At 39.5% G+C, this 19501-nt stretch overlaps 1 protein-coding gene across 4 annotated transcripts in view; it reads right to left on the bottom strand.

The window, feature by feature from the left end:
* uso1 (USO1 vesicle transport factor) overlaps positions 1-19501 on the bottom strand; it is a 78719-nt gene that overhangs the window by 35716 nt on the left and 23502 nt on the right. For 2 of the 4 annotated variants that reach the window (XM_060851502.1, XM_060851504.1), the window contains exons 5-11: positions 19026-19040; positions 13980-14083; positions 9255-9357; positions 6989-7044; positions 5338-5458; positions 2248-2426; positions 116-256 (exon numbers count right to left, since the gene is read on the bottom strand). In XM_060851502.1, coding sequence (XP_060707485.1) covers positions 116-256; positions 2248-2426; positions 5338-5458; positions 6989-7044; positions 9255-9357; positions 13980-14083; positions 19026-19040 — 719 coding nt within the window. The remainder of the gene's footprint in view (positions 1-115; positions 257-2247; positions 2427-5337; positions 5459-6988; positions 7045-9254; positions 9358-13979; positions 14084-19025; positions 19041-19501) is intronic. The other 2 variants (XM_060851503.1, XM_060851506.1) reach the window with 1 other exon arrangement.

The following is a 19501-nucleotide window of genomic DNA, read 5'->3' as shown; positions in this document are numbered from 1 at the left end:
AGACATTTCTATATTATCCTATCAAATATCTTCATTATTTTAAGAACCTCTATTTATGTGGAACTGATGAACTTGAATGTCCTGCTGTTTGTGCCTCAAAACAGCACTCACTCACCTCAGTCAGAATGTCAGCAGGAACTCCAGTTGCCATCAGGATGGTGCACAACTGCTGTAACAAACCACATTGGAATGCTGACTTCTGGCAACTGCTTGTAGCACCAGGAGGATTCACAGGAGACACCAGCACTCTCACCAGCTAAGAATAATTAAAAAAAAGGATAGTTCACCAATTAACTTCACAGGCAGAAAGACAGTTTGAGTTGCAAGTTCTCTTTTAACAAAGTATGAGCTGAAAATGTGTTGCTGGTTAAAGCACAGCAGGTTAGGCAGCATCCAAGGAACAGGAAATTCGACGTTTCGGGCCAGAGCCCTTCATCAGGAATCCTGATGAAGGGCTTGTGCCCGAAACATCGAATTTCCTGTTCCTTGGATGCTGCCTGACCTGCTGTGCTTTAACCAGCAACACATTTTCAGCTCTGATCTCCAGCATCTGCAGACCTCACTTTTTACTCGAAGATTTTAACAAAGTATGTTTGTAAACAGCATTTATTCTTTCAACCAGTCATTTGTCCAACACACAGAAAACATACTTGAAAATTTTAGTTGCAAGCAGCATCTCAAAATATGAAAATAACTAAATTTCCCGAGCAAATGAAAGTCTAAATTACATCTCTTATCTGAAGCATTAAGTTCAAAATGACCTGATCCTTAAATGCTTTGACAAATACAGCAGTTGAACTAGTCAGAGAAAGGTACTGCCAGTGACCAGGATATTCTAGAGGGACAGGTGTGCATTTGGTCATTGTTAGCATAGGTGGTAGCTGGAGTGGGCCCTATCTTCACAGGTGACTGTGATGACACGGTAACATGATAGTGCTACAGATATAGCACTCAACCTCTGAACCAGTATCTTCTCCCAGATTCAATCCCGCATCAGGACTTCAGCACAAACCCAAGCTGACACTTCACTGAAGTACTGAGGGATGGCTGTACTATCGGAAGTGCCATCTTTCAGAGGAGATGTTAAATGGATCTCTGTTTGCAGCCTGAGGGAAATGTACAAGATTCCATGACACTGTTGTGAAGGCCAGCAGGACAACAGTCCACATCACAAAAATATTATCTCGTCAACATAACATTATTTGTGAGTCTTTGTGAAACTTAGCTGCCACGCTTTCTAAATTATATCAAAGTTGTCACTTCAAACATGTTTAATCAACTGGAATATATTTTGGTATGTTCTGAAGACTCAAATTTATTTTAAAAATCCCCAGATTTAAGAACTAAACTAACAAAACTCTTCAAAAGATTTACATTAAAGACGGTTATTCGCAAATAGTTTTAGTTTTGGCTTGCTACCAATTCTGCATTTTATGGAGAAACACAAGGTTGTTGCATCAATTTAAAAATCATTACAGCATATGGAATTATACAATGGACATTATCAGTTAAAGTAACTAAATTAACAACGTATAAAATAAAATCAATATAGAAGGGCAATGACATGAATTTCTCTCATGACAACGCTTCTTTGAAAAACACAAATTGTGCAAAGAGTAGGTCACTAGTCATTAATGTCTGACGGTCATTTGATAGGTTTCAGGATGTACAAAATAGTCAACAAAACAGGCCACATGCCTTCAAATGAATTATCAAATGTTCTAATAGAGAAACTGAGCTGTCAGTCTGCAAAATTATTTTTAAAAATGCAGAAATAGATTGCAAAGTCACTCTGGTCAAGGTAACAATAGTGATGAGTAGTTTGTCAAAACAAGGAAAGTAACAGCCATGAATGAGGGAATGAAGATGTCCAGATTGTTCAACCATAGTAGGGCTGAATGAACCAACCCTACAACCAGGAGAGTACCAAGGGACTGCTCTGATTGTTGGAAGCGCTGATGTTCAAAATCAGTGGCTGTGGCCAATCTATATCTGCCTTTTCAACCGGCTGTAAAAAAGGTTGTCATGGTATTTCTGAAGAGCTAGGAGTTTTCCCCAAAGTCTTGATTACCACACATCCCTCATGATGCAAAGGGAGTAACTACATACATACTTGTATGAACACTGTCTGAGATTTTGACGGTAAATTAGCGGCTGCACTTAACAGAGACTACTTACAGTTGAAAAGTAACCAATTAGTGAAACAGTACTTTTGAAATTTTTTAGGCTTTTGTAAGGAAATTTTACCTGCAGCATCAGGTGAAGATTTGTTACTTTCTGTGCAGACCAACCCGAATTATCTTCAGCAACCTCAAACCAAGGTTTTGTGCGTTGAATGTATGAACCCTCTTTAAAAAAATTCTGATTCGAACTATTGTTTTTCATCAAGTTAAGGAGCAGCAAAAGGCAATCTTCAACAACAATGCCTAAAATATGCAAGATAATTAAACATACTTACTATAAAGAGGAGTTTAAGTTATAAAAAGTCCAGATTGTACTCAACTCAATGTACAGAATGATAATGGAACCCATTGAGAACTGGCACACAATTTTGTTTAGCCAATATGAGACTCCAGACCCATAGCAATATAGCTGACTCTCAAGATGTCCTCTAACAGTCTTAGCAACCCAGTCAGTTAAGAAGAAAGTTGATCACCACCTTCCCAAGGACAATGAGTGTTGGCCTTGCCAGTAACACCCAGATCATATGAAAAAAAAATCAATCTTCCTTTTACAGTCCTTACTTAAAATTGTAAGATTTATCTTTTAGACAGTGGATCTACAGAAGATTCCACTACTCCTCTGTTCCCTTTAAGGTTCTATATCCTTCTTCTACTCTTCAAGGTAAAATGCATTATTTCATATTCCTTTACACAATATTTCATCTGCCATCCATTATTAAATCTAGCTACACTATTGGTGTCTTTCCACAGGTCTAGTCAAGACATAAAACACCCTGATATAATAGCAATACATTTTAATATTGCTCCATCAACTCCCAAATCATAATAGCAGCTACATTGACATCAAAGCTCAATGACAGGCCCACCATCAGTACAGTCACTTTACCCCACACTTTTTATTCTTTAGTCTACCTCATTAAATTGCATTTACTTTGCCACCAAGAGTCTTGCGATACCTTAAGCACTTTTTGAAAATTAATACAACTTCATTTCTTTACATTTTCTCCCTTTCTTTAAGGGATTCTCAAATACAAAACATCTTTCAAAAATAATGCTCATTAACCTTGATTTAACTTCACCCCAAATACTTGGCCATTTTATCCCTATACTTTCCTGGCCTATGTTCATTCTTGGTCTTGAAGAAAAATGACAGTTTCCTTTTGACAGAATAATGGAAAGTATAGGCGAATCTTCCTTCATTTCTCACAATTCCTTCAGATGTAAAACACGAAAACCTCTTGAGAAGTTTGAATAACTTATTTAGCAGTATACCATTTACCATTAAATAAAAGCCTTCCATAACCATTTCAAATGTTTCTGCAATTGCCATGGCCAACTCCTTTGAAAAATCTGACGCCAAGTTCTGATTTAGTGTCTGCCATCACCCCTCTCTTCTGGAAGGTTGTTAAATTACAAATTAATTAACAGAACATGTATTAATGATTCTACAAATGAGAATACCAAGGTAGACAATAGGTGCAGGAGTAGGCCATTCTGCCCTTCGAGCCTACACCACCATTCATTCTGATCATGGCTGATCATCCTTAATCAGTATCCTGTTCCTGCCTTATCTCCATAACCCTCGATTCCACTATCCTTGAGAGCTCTATCCAACTCTTTCTTAAATGAATCCAGAGACTGGGCCTCCACTGCCCTCTGGGGCAGTGCATTCCACACAGCCACCACTCTCTGGGTAAAGAAGTTTCTCCTCATCTCTGTCCGAAGTGGTCTACCCCTTATTTTTAAGTTGTGTCCTCTGGTTCAGGACTCAGCCATCAGCGGAAACATGTTTCCTGCCTCCAGAGTGTTCAATCCTTTAATAATCTTATACATCTCAATCAGAGCCCCTCAGTCTTCTAAACTCAAGGGTATACAAGCCCAGTCGCTCCAATCTTTCGACATAAGATAGTCCTGCCATCCCAGAAATTGACCTTATGAACCTACCTCAATAGCCAGAATGTCTTTCCTCAAATTTGGAGACTAGAACTGTACACAATACCCCAGGTGTGATCTCACCAGGGCCCTGTACAGCTGAAGAACCTCTTTGCTTCTATACTCAATCCCTCTTGTTATGAAGGCCAGCATGCTATTAGCTTTCTTCACTACCTGCTGTATCTGCATGCTTGCCTTCATTAACTGGTGTACAAGAGCACCCAAATCTCTTTGTACTGCCCCTTTACCTAACTTGACTCCATTTTGGTATTATTCTGCCTTCCTGTTCTTACCAAAGTGGATAACCATACATTTATCCACATTAAAATGCATCTGACCACTCAACTAACCTGTCCAGGTCACCCTGTAATCTCCTAACATCCTCCTCACATTTCACCTTGCCACCCAACTTTGTATCAAAGGCAAATTTGTTAATGTTACCATTAATACCATCTTCTATATCATTAATAAATATTGTAAAAAGCTGCGGTCCCCGCACTGATCCCTGCAGTACCCCACTGGTCACCGCCTGCCATTCCGAAAGGGAGCCGTTTATCACTGCTCTTTGTTTCCTGTTATCCAACCAATTTTCAATCCAAGTCAGTACTTTGCCCCCAAAACCATGCGCTCTAATTTTGCTCACTAACCTCCTGTGTGGGACTTTATCAAAGGCTTTCTGAAAGTCCAGGTACACTACATCCACTGGATCTCCCTCGTCCATCTTCAGAGTTACATCCTCAAAAAATTCCAGAAGATTAGTCAAGCATGATTTCCCCTTCATCAATCCATGCTGACTCTGACCTATCCTGTTACTACTATCCAGATGTGTCGTAATTTCATCCTTTCTAAGGTAAACCTTGTTTAATAACAATTCCAAGATTCTCAATCAAATATTCCAATTGAACATGGGGAAAAAAAAACCATCAGAACTGCAATGACTTTCAGTAAATTATTTTGTTAAATTAAGAACATAAGAACTAGGAGCAGGAGGAAGCTATCTGGGCCCTTCGATGGCTGATGTTTTCGTGGCCTCAGCTCCACTTACCCATTAAGTTAAAATTAAGTTTTGGAATTAAAGGTAAATTGTCTAACAAACCACATTTTGACTTCAACAGCTCAATATCTACGCAACTGAGAAAACAAACATCTATACCAGTTTGCACTTTCAGGAAAAATAAACATTGCTTGTTCAGTAATTGTTTCTGCTAAGGTTCAGGAATACCTCCATCACTCATCCCCTCTTCAGTGATAATATCCAGCAGGCGTTCAAAGGCATTTTCAAAAGCTACAATCTTCTGAATGGCTGCATTAGCTTTCGTTAATTGCTGAAGCAAAAGGAGACCCTGCAGGAATAAAAAGATGCATTGACTACTTCCTTCCCTCTCCTGACTATGTTAGCAGTGCCATAAACACAGACATGAAACGGTAATATCTGCTTAATTGATTTGCCCAGGCCCTAAATCAATTAACAGGTATTCAACCTTTTAGCACATACATAAACAGATTTGGGGCAGTGTCTGGGACAGATGATTCAGCACACTATTCTTTAAAGCTTCAAAGACACAAGAAAGCATTGAAAAAGTACTTTGAGTTACCCAACTTTTTAGACAGTAGCAAAATCTGGTTTAAATGGGCAAGAAACAAATATTAAAAAAAGTTATACCTATCCAAAAAATACAGAATTAATAAAACACCAAATACTGTATCTTCTGCCATTATTTGCTGTCAATATATAAAAAGCACAGGATTATAGAAAATATTCAACACTCAGTAAGAGACTACAACTTTTAGGTGTTCAGAAATCTTGCAATGAGTGACACGTTTTAGAATGTTGTCCATAACACAGCCAAAGTTGAACACTGTTAAAGGTCATGATTTGGAGATGCCGGACTGGGGTGTACAAAGTTAAAAATCACACAACACCAGGTTATAGTCCAACAGGTTTAATTGGAAGCACACTAGCTTTCGGAGCGACGCCCCTTAATCAGATGATTGTCATCTGATGAAGGAGCATCGCTCCGAAAGCTAGTGTGCTTCCAATTGAATCTGTTGGACTATAACCTGGTGTTGTGAGATTTTTAACACTGTTGAAAGGAACTTTCTAAATACAGAAAGAGAACCAAGATCTGTAGCCAGTTGTATTCTGCAACATCAGCATGGTGTCTTTAAAGATGCACCGCTAACATCCTACAAAAAACATCTTTGTATTTACAATGCATCTATATGGTACAGATATTGATTTAACCTTGCTGTCAATTCATCTGATCACAAACATGGAATTTAGAACTTTAGACTCATCTGCACACATGGGTGCACACACAACAGCCAGAGGATGCATCCCTATATTAAGTGATGAAGCTATTATCCTTCCTGAAAAGAAGTTTAAAATATGCTGTACCTAGTTCCACAAACTAGCTAAAAATCTAGTTATTTAATAAACTGAGGGTGGATTGCGTTTTTTCTTTGAGGAAACTCACAAAGTTGTCACAGGCCCTCATGATGGACTTTTTTGGTTCTGTCAACCAGAGAGCTATGGTCAGACTGCATCTTCATGGGTAGACCCTCAGAAACAGCAGAGGGCATTGTTACCAATAGGTCCTGCACCAACAGGGAGAGATTAACAAACTAAACCAAGTTTCTATTTCAAATCCACAAACAGAAATTTTGCAACAGCCTCATGGTGATCTCTGAGCTCTCGAGTTTCCATCCCACTTACATTTTGAAATAACAATCTTACACAAGTGTATCAAATTTAGAAATGGAACATGACTCTGGACTCATGTTAATCACGTTAGCAAATGCATCTTTGAAAATGTTTTTGCTCAGTTTTGACTGTCATATTCAAGGTAGGAGTTGAGAGAGAGGATACTTACATCATTGCGAATTACTTCTCGTGAATCTGCAAGCAAATCCATCATCTTGGATACACCTGTACATTAACATTGGGCAACATTAACTTTCTGAAGAGTTAGGAGTTTTATGTCCTATACAAATTGAGCAGCATCTTCAGAAGTGACCATGACCTATTGCACACAATAGATCCCCCCCCCCAGCAGTTCACATTTTGTTGAACACATGCACACTAAATATACAGACACTCCCCTCCTCAACATTTACAAGCACAGATGAAGATATTCAATACTTATACTGCTGTTCATTACAGCAATGCTTTAAATTCCCTGACTAATTTTAGATTCCCGATGGAGACTTGTGAAGTGAGACAGAGAGACAGAGGGAGAAGAGCAGTGGCAGTGAGAGATAAAAATTAGCAGCAAAGAGTTTCTTCAACCAGGGAGGGCCAATAGATAGGGGACTGGTGGGTATGACTTCTGTGTCTCTTTTGATTGGTGAAGTGGTTTAAATCAGGGGACTTATTACAGCTCAAGAGTAGAGTTAGGAAATTCACTGTTCCAATTTTAATTTAAAAAACTGAAGAGGAATGCCCAGGCAAAGAAACCTTTTATCTGTTATATGGGGGAGCTGGTGGACACTGGCATGATTCACAGCAATCACATCTGCAGCAAGTGTTGGCTGTTTCAGGAACTTTGGCTCAGATCTGTTGAGTTGGAATCTGAGCTGCAAAACATCCGAATAGTGTTCCCTCCCCAAAAAAAAAACTGTGCCAAACGAAGATTGGTTCGTCCAACTCAATCTTCTAGGTGTTAATGACATTTTTTTCAGGTTGTAAAGATAACTAGTGCCACAATTATTTACTCCCTATATTCATTACTTGGGATGATGTGGCAGTCTAATATACACAAATATGCAGATAATCCAAAAAAAAGGTGGGTGGGCACATTGTGATGAGCACACAGACTCTGCAAGGCAATATAGTTGGGTTGATTGAACAAGTAGACAAAAACTTGGTGGATGGAGTCATGATTTGGAGACACCAGTGTTGGACTGGGGTGGACAAAGTTAAAAATCACAACACCAGGTTATAGTCCAACAGGTTTATTTGGATGCACTAGCTTTCGAAGCATCACTCCTTCATCAGGTGATTATGGAGAATAAAATTGTAAGACACAATTTATAGTAAAAGTTTACAGTGTGATGTAACTGAAATTATAGATTGAAAAAAAATCTGGATTATTTAAGTCTCTCATCTTTTAGAATGACCATGTAGGTTTCAGTTCTTCCATATGTAAATCTCAAAACATACACTCCCACACACACCCTTTTAACAGACTTAAACCCCTTTACACTCTCAGACACTCATAACACCCCCCTCCCCACACCCACATATACACACAATTTGTGGGGTGACTTTGTACTTGCAGAATTACAATTTACTTTGCTCAAAAACTGCATGAATCCATGGGAGATCCTGTAAATCCATTTTTTAGATTAGAATCAGGAACAGACAGCCTCACAGGGAATTAACACCTTCAATACCTTATCTGGGCCGACATGACACCAATCGTTGAAGTGCACTTGAGAATGTAGCTATTTTTTGGAGAAAAAAAGTTCTGCGATTTACATGTGAAAGAACTGAAACCAACATGGTCATTCTAAAGATGAGAGACTTAAACAATCTGGATCTTTTTCAATATATAATTTCAGTTACATCACACTATAAGTTTACCATAAGCTCTGTGTCTTACAATCTTATTCTCCACAACCACCTGATGAAGGAGCAGTGCTCTGAAAGCTAGTGCTTCCAAATAAACCTGTTGCACCGTAACCTGGAGTTGAGATTTTTAACTCTGGCCGATGGAGTTTTCTTCAAGGTTACTCAGACAGGAGCCAGAGAACTTGAGAGACTGATTAAACGACTTGCACTTTTCACAGTCGCAATATCTAGGGTTACTTGTATTAGCAAAAGTGTTGGCATGAAAATAGGTCACAGGCAGCATCACAACTTTTTTGATGAACAGCAAGCAAGGCTATCTTCTATTTTTGCTAAATGTTTGACCACCCTTTTTGATTCGTTTCCTCCAGAGAATTTATGAATGAGAATTTTAACAATTATCAATTAACCTTTAAAAACTACAGAACATCAACATTTTGAATATCAAGATGGATGAAATTAGCTACAGTACCATACTTTAGTTTAATGTTATCCTGAGTTTATGAAGTTTCTCTGCTGTCCCAACTTTACCCTCTAATGGAGTACTCAAGAGTAAACTATGTCCTTACCCATTGGGCTGACAAGGATAATCTGCTGAACTTGTGGACCTTGATTTTTTAAAAGTGCAGTTAGAAGTTTTACTGCAGGCCAGCGCACATGAAAATCAAATTCCTGAAAATAAGTAGAAATTACTTTAACAGCTTAAAATAGTTTGTGGCATATCATGGTAAAATGTAGCACTGATAAGAAAATCTTTCAAGAATTAAATCAAACAAAAAACAAAAGTAGATTCAGACTAATGTCAAAAATGCTTCAACTGTAGCCAAGTGAGGAGATACCAAATAGCAACTGGAGGTAGCAGGGTCAGTGATGAACAATGAGAGATAGGAGGAACAAAGTTACAGGCAAGAGGGGAGCAAAACAAAATTTATGTACCCTCTTCAGGTCAGTAGTACAGACTGAACAGACATTTCATTAAAAGCAGCATACAATTTTCTCTCTAGGCATTCCTTCAGATTGTCACGCCTCACTGTGGTAACAAAATCAAATTCCTGGAGTCGTCACAAAGTTAAAGATTTGAAGTACATAAATTTCCCCAATTGACCAGAACGCTTGGACCAGGTTTCTGTACTGAACAAGGATCACTATTTATTCAACTTTAGCTCCAGGTAAACAAACAGTTATAAACTGTCGATATATAATAATGAAAACTCTAATCCACTTGTAAACTCCTTATACACAGACAAACAAACCCATTGGGCTAAATAGATTATAGAAGAACAGTCGCTTTTTTCCCCAAGAGGAGCTTTGTGACTCTTCTCCTAGGCAGCATATTGCCTAAAACATCTTTCTCTAGATGCTTCAACTGGTTGATGAGAGAAACAAGGTGACCAGTCTTCTTAAAAAGTCTTCAGTTAAAAGTTAACTTACAATAACTATCATAGAAAACAAACTGATTTGCTTCACATTTACTACAAGTTTTCACTCCGGAGAACAGAAACACCACTCCCAGGCAGAGGACGAACTGAATCCGACTCTGTAACCTGTTCCAAACTCAAGTTGTTCAGTTACCTGAGGCCCAATCATGCAGTTATTGGCAGGCTAAAAAGGCCGCTGTCATCAATCCATTGATCAATCAACTTCTTGTTGCAAACCAAAGTTGCATCTGTGCCCCCGCCCCCCCCCCCCCCCAAGCTCGAAATTCTCTCCAACTCAAACTCCAATTACAACTACTTCAAACAATTGTTTACACAATGCCTGAATGAGTTCAGGTTACCTGCTTTCCAAGTATACAGCCACTTATTCAAACAGTGGCTTTAAATAAAGTTCTCTCATTTCAGTCCACAGTTTTTAAAAACTCAATTAAAAATACACACGTCCTTACAAGATGAAGACTGTCGGAGGTTTACCCTCATTTTGCAGATCCACTGCTGGATAGTCAGGCCTATTGATGATCAGCCAGAATCTCTCTCAGGGGCAGCAAGTGAAGGTGGAGACACTACTGCGGACAACTGAATCTACCTTTCCTTTTCTGCTTAATTGCAAAGTGTCTGGAGCACACCTGATGCACCATCTCAATCTATGGCCTGCCCACTGGTTAAATATGGCACACACAGAAGGACTTCTTCAGGAGAATCCTTGAACGTGCCTCTGCTCCCTTCAACGGTGGTCAACTCTCCATGCAGCACAAACCTTGCAGCAGAGGACTACCAACCACCTGGGCAATTTGACATTCCGACCCAATTAGATTTGCAGGAGCATGGCATTAATGCTGGTGATGTTGGCTGTTTCCAGGACTTCAATGTTTGAGATACAGGGTAACCCCTATGTCCACAGGTCTGGTTACCACAGTTTACTGCAGCCCAAACATGTAAATGGGAACATTCTAGAACTAGGGACCAGGAGGTTACCGGTAAGGCACACTTCTCCTTTAAATAAATGAGTTCACACTTATTCGCAGTTTTGGGCTCCCGCATTAGGTCTTAGAACGTAACCCCCACGGGTACAGGGGGACTACTGTACATTCCTGCTAGCGGATCTTGAGGATGTTGCGGAGGCTGCTTTTGGTATTGCTCTGAAAGGCATACTTGGTGGTGGCAAATGATGACTCAGCACCATTCCAGAAGTGGTGAGAATGATAGCTTTGTACAGTTTGAATTCAGTCTTTGCTCAGAGGCTGTTCTTCAGTCAGTTTTACTATGACAAACATGGGGAAGGAGAGAGAGAGACAGCACAGACTGTGCACAGTTGGCATTACACAAAACAGAATAAAAGCTTTTTGCTCATTCAGAATGTTTTAAAATTGGATGCTACAGAGTGATGAGTAGGTATACTTCTTCGGTCTCGAGTATTGCTGAAGGATATGACCTTCCCGTCATATCAAAATGTTCCTAAGTGTAGATGTTTACTGATACTTGTAAAATATTCAGCTCTAATCATGACTTCTCAGATACTGAAGCGGACCATGCCAGTATTCAGAAAGACCTGACAATATTGAAGCTTAGGTTCATTAACTGACAAGTTACATTTGTGTGATGGAAATGCCTAGGAATTATCTCCTATCAACAAGGCACAAGTCAGGAGCGTGGTGGAATACTCTACACTTGCCTGGATGAATTCCAGGCAAACATCCTGTTTGTCGTATGTAGTGTTTTGTGCAGTCCTTGCATGGACAAACAGGAAGACAGCTAATGATCCACATCCATGAACACCAACTAGCCATGAAACGACATGACCAGCTATCCTTAGTAGCCACACACGCAGATGACAAGCAACATGAATTCGACTGGGACAACACTACTATTATAGGACAAGCCAAACAGAGAACAGCCAGGGAATTCCTAGAGGCATGGCACTCATCCACAGATTCAATCAATAAGCACATCGACCTGGACCCAATATACCGACCACTGCAGCGGACAGCTGGAACTGACAACTGGATGCGTCAGATTCAAACCACTACAAATGGCGGAAGAAAGATCACAGAAGCGCTTCACAGGAGGCTCCCAAGCACTGAGGATGTCACCTAGACAGGGGACGAAACGTCTGCAACACAAATTCCCAGCTCGGTGAACAGAACCACAACAATGAGCACCCGAGCTATAAATCTTCTCACAAACTTTGAAAGTGCAGTAGCTGCACAGTGTATGATCTGCAATATACAATTCAGTAACTCATGAACACTCCCATGACAGCAACTTCCAAACCCATGGCCTCTAATACCCAGAACGTCAAGGATAGCGCCTACAAGGCAAGCCCACATACAAATCTCAAGCCACACACTCTATTGTGACTTGGAAAATTATCACTGACCCTTTAGCGCCATGGAGTCAAAATCCTGGAACACTCCCCACTAACAGCAGTGTGGGTCTACCATACCATATGATCTGAAGTAGCTCAAGAAGGCAGCTCACCACCCACTTTCTCAAAGGACAAATCGCAATGGAGAGTAAATGCTGCCTAACCAGCAACAACCACATTGCAAGTCCTAACGTAGCAAAGTTCAGAGATGATACGAAAAGAAGTGGGAAAGTAGGCAGCGATGAGGAGATAAAGAATTCATAAACAGATATTGATAGGCTAGGAGAATGGGACAGAATCTGGCAGATGGAGTTGAATGGGGATAAGTGCAGAGTTATCCATTTTAGCTGGAAATGCAAGAGAGAAAATTATTTGATTGGGAAACAGATTGAAAGTGCATCAGTGCAGAGTGTTTGTGTATGAATCGCAGAAAGTGGGTATCCAGGTGCAGCACATACTAAGAAGGGCAAACTGAATCCTGGCATTTATTGCAAAAGGACTGGATTATCAAAGAGTGTTGTTACAATTCTATAAGGCGTTGATGAGACTACACCTGGAGTACTGTATTCAGTTTTGGTCTCCTTGCGGAAGTATGCGGTGGCACTGGAGGCAGTTCAGAGGAGGTTCCTCAGGTTAGTTCTAGGGGTGAAAGGGCTGTTGTACAAGAAGCAGCTGAAGAGCTTGGGCTTGGACTTGCTGCAGTTCAGAGGAATGGGGGGGGGGGTTGAGAAAGAGATCTGACTGAGGTATATAAAATGTTAAAGGGAATTGATAAGGTTGGAGTGGAACAATTGTTCCTTGTTGTGGGACAGTCTTAAACAACAGGCCATAGAGGAAAAAAAAGAGAAGGTAGCTTCAAGACTAAAATGAGGAGGAACTACTTCTCAGAGGGCTGTGAATCTGTGGAACTCTCTGCCCCAGAATGCAGTGGAGGCAGAATCAATCAACAGATTCAAGAAAGAAATACATAGGTTTCTGATGAAAAGCAGGATTAAGGATTATAGGGAACTGGAAGGAAAGTGGAGTTGAGACCAGAATAAGACCATCCACGATTATGTTAAATGACAGCGCAGGATGGAAAAGCTGAACTGCCTATCCTCTGCTCCTAATTCTTACGTTCCTACAGAGTAATGTTGAAGCTAGGGACTGTTTGAATTTCCTTAGAAACAGAATGATTATAGAAAGGAGGCTGCCATTTTATCTGGCAATTCTGTTCCAGTTCTCTGCAAAAACAGTTTGGCTAGTCCGACTTTCCTGCCCTTTCTCCATTGTCCTCACTTAATTTAACACGGATTTGTTTATATCTGCAGCAAACAAGCATCAGAGTTCACCTTCCTCCATTCTCCCCACGCAGTTGGTCAGATATTTCGCAAGATGCCAATTGTCTTAGTGCCGTCAGTAACACATTCCTGAATCGATATATCAATTTCAACAATATTTTCATACATCTGATTTTCTTAATCCACAGCTTTAAAATCGAAACAGAAACTGACCTCTAACAAGGATAACAGCAGGGTAAGATTTTCTTGTTGTTTGATATAAATCTCTGCAAACTGCCCAGCCAGGTCTTCAGAACTGGTCTTCTGAACATTCTCCTCTGCAAAACAAAGGGGAGAAATTCAAGTGTGTAAATGTGAAAGACAGAGTTGAACACGATATTGGATCCCACCAGAATCTAGAGAGAGAGATTCTGGCTGTTATAATTTAAAAAAATAAAGTTCACAACAGCAGTGTGAAAAACGCTGAATATTAAGATCCAAAAGGTTGTCAGTTTTGACAAAGAGGGGCAATATATAAAAGAGTTTCCCAGGTGTTAACAATCAAGTCTGAACCTTACGTTGTGAGGAAGTTAAGCTTGTGTTAAAACATTAATGAGTGTAAAATCACTGGGTGTAGAAAGTTAGGAATTCTAACATTGTTTTCATTTTCCCAATGTTTGTTGTAGACAAACTTTGTACCAGCTCCAAATGGAATAGTAAAACTGCTCTCAATGTTCACAAAGATGCTGATTGTTTTAACTCATTTACCAGTGATCAATTATTAAGACCATAACCACCTACCCTGGGGCTGACATGCATCAGAAATATGGCACAGAAAAAGGCCACTCAGCCCATTGTGTTTGAGGCAACTCTTCATAAAAAGAGAGTCATCCTGCTTTGTCCCCACACTCCCATCAACAATGTTCCTTCCACATAACAAAATGTCTCAATTAAATTATATATATATATACACAAATTTTCTTTCAATGTTAATATTGAATCATCTTGGAGGTGAGCCATCCCAGATCATAACTCACTATATAAAATAAATTCTCAACTTCAATTTTACTTTTTGGCTAGAATCTTCAGCACTCTCCAACTGTCAACCTTCTTGCCATTGAAAAGAGCTTCTCCTTACTCACTCTTATGCAAACCTTCAAGTTTGAAGCAAAGGCAACAGTCCGTTAACTTCCTATAAAGCCGACAATCTCAGTTTGTTTCATTTCTCCACACAGTTGAATTCCCTTATCTTTCATACTGTTCTAGCAAAGCTCCTCTGAACGCTCTTCAACACATGCAAACCCTTTCTACAATGTGCTGCTTGGAACGGAGGGAATAAACTCCTTCATTAGACTACAGACCAAATCACACTTCCAGATGCCCATTATCTGGCATACTGGTCATTCTGCTATAACAAGATAGTTACGTTCCTATGCAACCTTGTGCTAGTGAAAACCACTACAGAAAATCACACTTGAGAAGATCGCTATAGAAAAATCGCTATACCCGTTCAGTAGAAAGCTTATGTTATTCAATGTCCACAACTCATTAATAGCAATATAGCTAATTCACACTGACAAAACGCGCATTATAGCGTAACAACCTGTATAAATCCTTTGACCACTGAATAGATTCCAATCCGTAACTCACTCCTGGATATCTGATATTCTACATTTAAAAATCCCATAGCCCTTGATTAGATTCCATCTATAACTCAGTCCATCTTCTAAGAGGTAAGGAAAGAGATTGCAGAGGTCTTGACAGAGATCTTTATATCCTGTTGTGGTTCTGTTCGCCGAGCTGGGAGTTTTTGTTGCAAACATTTCGCCCCCTTTCTAGGTGACACCCTCAGTGCTTGGGAGCCTCCTGTGAAGCGCTTCTGTGCTGATTCCTCCGGCATTTATACTGGTTTGAATCTGCCGCTTCCGGTTGTCAGTTGCTGTCCGCTGCAGTGGCCGATGTGTTTGTTGATAGTGTATAGTGTACCAAATCCCATGCAAGGACTGCACAAAACACTACATAGGACAAACAGGAAGACAGCTAACAACCCACATCAATGAACACCAACTAGCCACGAAACGACACGACCAGCTGTCCTTAGTAGCCATACAGTCAGATGACAAACAACATGAATTCGACTGGGACAACACCACTATTATAGGGCAGGCCAAACAGAGAACAGCCAGGGAATTCCTACAGGCATGGCACTCATCCACGAATTCTATCAACAGACACATCGACCTAGACCCTATATACCGACCACTGTAGCGGACAGCAACTGACAACCGGAAACGGCAGATTCAAACCAGTACAAATGCCGGAGGAATCAGCACAGAAGCGCTTCACAGGAGGCTCCCAAGCACTGAGGATGTCACCTAGACAGGGGACGAAACGCTTGCAACAAAAACTCCTAGCTCGGCGAACAGAACCACAACAAGCACCCGAGCTACAAATCTTCTCACAAACTTTGATCTTTATATCCTCTTTAGTCATAGGCGGGGCTCTGAAGACTAGAGAATAGCCAATGTTATTCCTTTGTTCAAGGGCCACAGGGACAACACAGGAAATTATAGGGCAGTGAGCCTCACAATCAGTGGAAAGGAAAATACTGGAGAAAATTCTTAGAGACAGGACTTACTTGCATTTGGAGAAGAATTGACTTATTAGGAATAGTCAGCATGGCTTTATGCAGGGGAGATCTCGTCTCTCAAACTTGATTGAATTTTTTTGAGGAATGATGGAGATAACTGATCAAGGTAAGGCAGGGAATGCTGTCTACATGGACTTTATTAAAGCACCTACAATCAAAATCAGAGATATACAGCATAGAAACACAATGCATCTATGCCAACCAGATATCCTAAACAAGTCTAGCCCCATGTGCCAGCACTTGGCCCATATCTCTCTAAACCTTGCCTATTCATATAGCCATCCAGATGCCTTTTAAATGCTGTAACTGTACCAGCCTCCACCACTTCCTCTGGCAGCTCATTCCATAGACGCACCACCCTCCTCTTGAAAAAGTTGCCCCTTAGGTCCCTTTTAATCTTTCCCCTCTCACCTTAATCCTATGCCCTTTCTCCCCCAAGCTGGGGAAAAGATCTTGAATATTTATCCTATCCATATACCCCTCATGATTTTAGTGGCAGGGTGGAGCAAAAGAATGCTATCTGCAACTACTAAGGGCATACAAAAGTTGTTTCTGATAATTTGCTTGAATAGTTAGCCTCTCTTCATAGAATTCTGATGAATCCAGCACTTTTTGTTTTTATTTCAAACGAGAAGTCCACAAAACATTAGTCAACTTGATATTACTATTTCAGCAATATTTCTTCAAATACTGAAATTTACTTATTGTTTCAAAGGTTTGAACAGAATCAAAACCTTTCATTCTGGCAAAAGCTAATACTGTCCATGTGCCAAACAGACAATTTTTTTTACAACAGTCTGGCCTTGTAACTGGTTTATAGCCATACAATGTGAAAATGTAATTGCAACAGTTTTCTTCTGAAATGACAAGGCAGGTTTTCATCTGATGGCTACAATATTACAAGGAACAAGCACTTTCCTCAAAATATGCCAGTTATAATTTCAGCATGTAGAAAACAGCTTAACTTTTTTTTCATGACAAAGTTCTTGTTTAAGATTCTGAGATGCCAGTGTTGGACTGAGGTGTACAAAATTAAAAATCACAACACCAGGTTATAAGTCCAACAGGTTTAATTGGAAGCACACTAGCTTTCGGAGCGACGCTCCTTCATCAGGTGGTTTTGGAGAGTAAGACTGTAAGATTGTAAACTTATGCTATAAATTCTGCATCTTACGATCTTATACTCCACAATCACCTGATGAAGGAGCAGCACTCCAAAAGCTAGTGCTTTCAATTATACCTGTTGGACTATCATCTGGTGTTGTGTGATTCTTAACTTTAAGATTCATGTTTGTAGCAATGTTGTATCTCCTTTGTCCTGGAGTCCACATTTGTGCAGTAACAATTGCGTATAAATTACAGAAACTCTGGAGCGTATAAATCATTAATGCTGTCATCAACTCAATGCTGACATATTCTTTAACTCACTTGTTTCTGATTAAAAGTATCTGTAGTTCTTGTCAGCTATGTTGTTGGGTTCCCTGTTCTTGCTCTCCACCAACCATCAGCAGTCATACATGCACCATGTCCTCCAAGTCTCCACACATCACATGCTATCAACTGACTTGACCTTTGAACCCTCATGGGGTGTGGATAGACAAAAGCAAAACTAATAAGAGCTTAGCTTCTCCTGTTTATTGTATGCAATTATACAGAGGCACAATCAGAGATTGGTCTCACCAGTATTAGGACAATCTCGTAGGTTTAGACATGTGTAACAACTCCCCTGCATTTTAAAAAGGAGACTAACTCAAGTTTACCTTGCCCCAACTTTCCATCTCAACACTAAGATGTAGCAGTAAATCTTAGTATTGTTACTGGTTTGTCATTGATCAAAAACATGGTAATCTTGTGAAAGCCAAATTATCACAATATTCCCAGCAGCAGTAAATTGTTCTACTTAAAAGATTAGAAATAATGAGGCAAAAGAGAAAAAAAAATGAGGGGGTTAAAAAAAAGGCAATGAATAGCTTTTCTCCATCAGAAACCAATATGTTCGTGTTTCAGTTCAACCAGATTTTCAGATTGCCTGGACTATTCCTAATTTCTACATTAAAACAAAGTTTATTTCAAAGGCATTTAATCTAAAACTCTCCGTGCTTTCTCTTGGTTTTTGGTTGCCAGAATGTTTTCATATTATAACTATTTAAACTCAAACGTATTTCCCTTGCTCAGTTTGTTTTCCACCCTATGCAGATACTTGAAAAATATAAAATAATAATTGAAAGCAGACAGCCATCATGCACAGTTAAGGGAAAATGCTCAAAACATATCTGCTTTGAGTTGTGTTGAAAGCTTTGTTCTACAATAAGGTTAGTAATTAAGTTGCTCTTACTTTCCAAACTATTGGTTAAATCAACCACCCTTCCAAAGCAGAAGTGTTATTTTATTAGGAGGAAATAAACATGCATTTTCAGAAGTTGTCTGTAACACACATGCCAATTAAAATTGGTTTTATTCATGGTTATTAACACTGTCTTCTCATTACACTAAGGATTAAGTCACCTTTATAAACAAATACAATTAGTCCAGCATGAGTCAATATTTAAGATGTGTGCAGGCTGTTAAATTTGAAATGCCATTTTTGTATGCAAATTTATTTGAAGTGTCATACAAAAGTAAAAGTTTACCTTCAGATTCATCTGCTGAATTTAACATGAAAGAGAAGAAAGATCAACTGAGACAAATAGATTGTCACAAATGCAAAGCATTGTATGTAACAGACATGCTGAAGCATTGATGCTCAAAATATGGTGATAAAGCATGCCATAATACAAACTTTTTTTTAAAAAAAAATTTAAAATTTCTGATCAACTTTTCTTTTGTCACGAGAATTGACCCATGTAAGGAACCATCTGAACATGCTGTTCCAAGAATATAGCACAGTTAAGCACGAGTTTCTGTAGGGATACATTGTTCAAACATTTGTTCCATTTGTGCTCACTGCTGATTGGGACAAAATGTTACCCTAAAAGGGATCAATGGGCTAAAGTCTTTTTGCACTTCTAACTTGGCCATCCTCGGATTCTTCACAGCAAAATTAAAACCAGAAGTTTCAAGTTCTGTCACAATCTCAAAGTAATTTGAGTGGTGAGGTTATTGCTTC

The sequence above is a fragment of the Hemiscyllium ocellatum genome, chromosome 36 (genome assembly GCF_020745735.1).
Source record: "Hemiscyllium ocellatum isolate sHemOce1 chromosome 36, sHemOce1.pat.X.cur, whole genome shotgun sequence".
In the NCBI taxonomy this organism is placed as follows: Eukaryota; Metazoa; Chordata; class Chondrichthyes; order Orectolobiformes; family Hemiscylliidae; genus Hemiscyllium; species Hemiscyllium ocellatum.
This window is presented reverse-complemented; position numbering and strand designations above follow the sequence as displayed.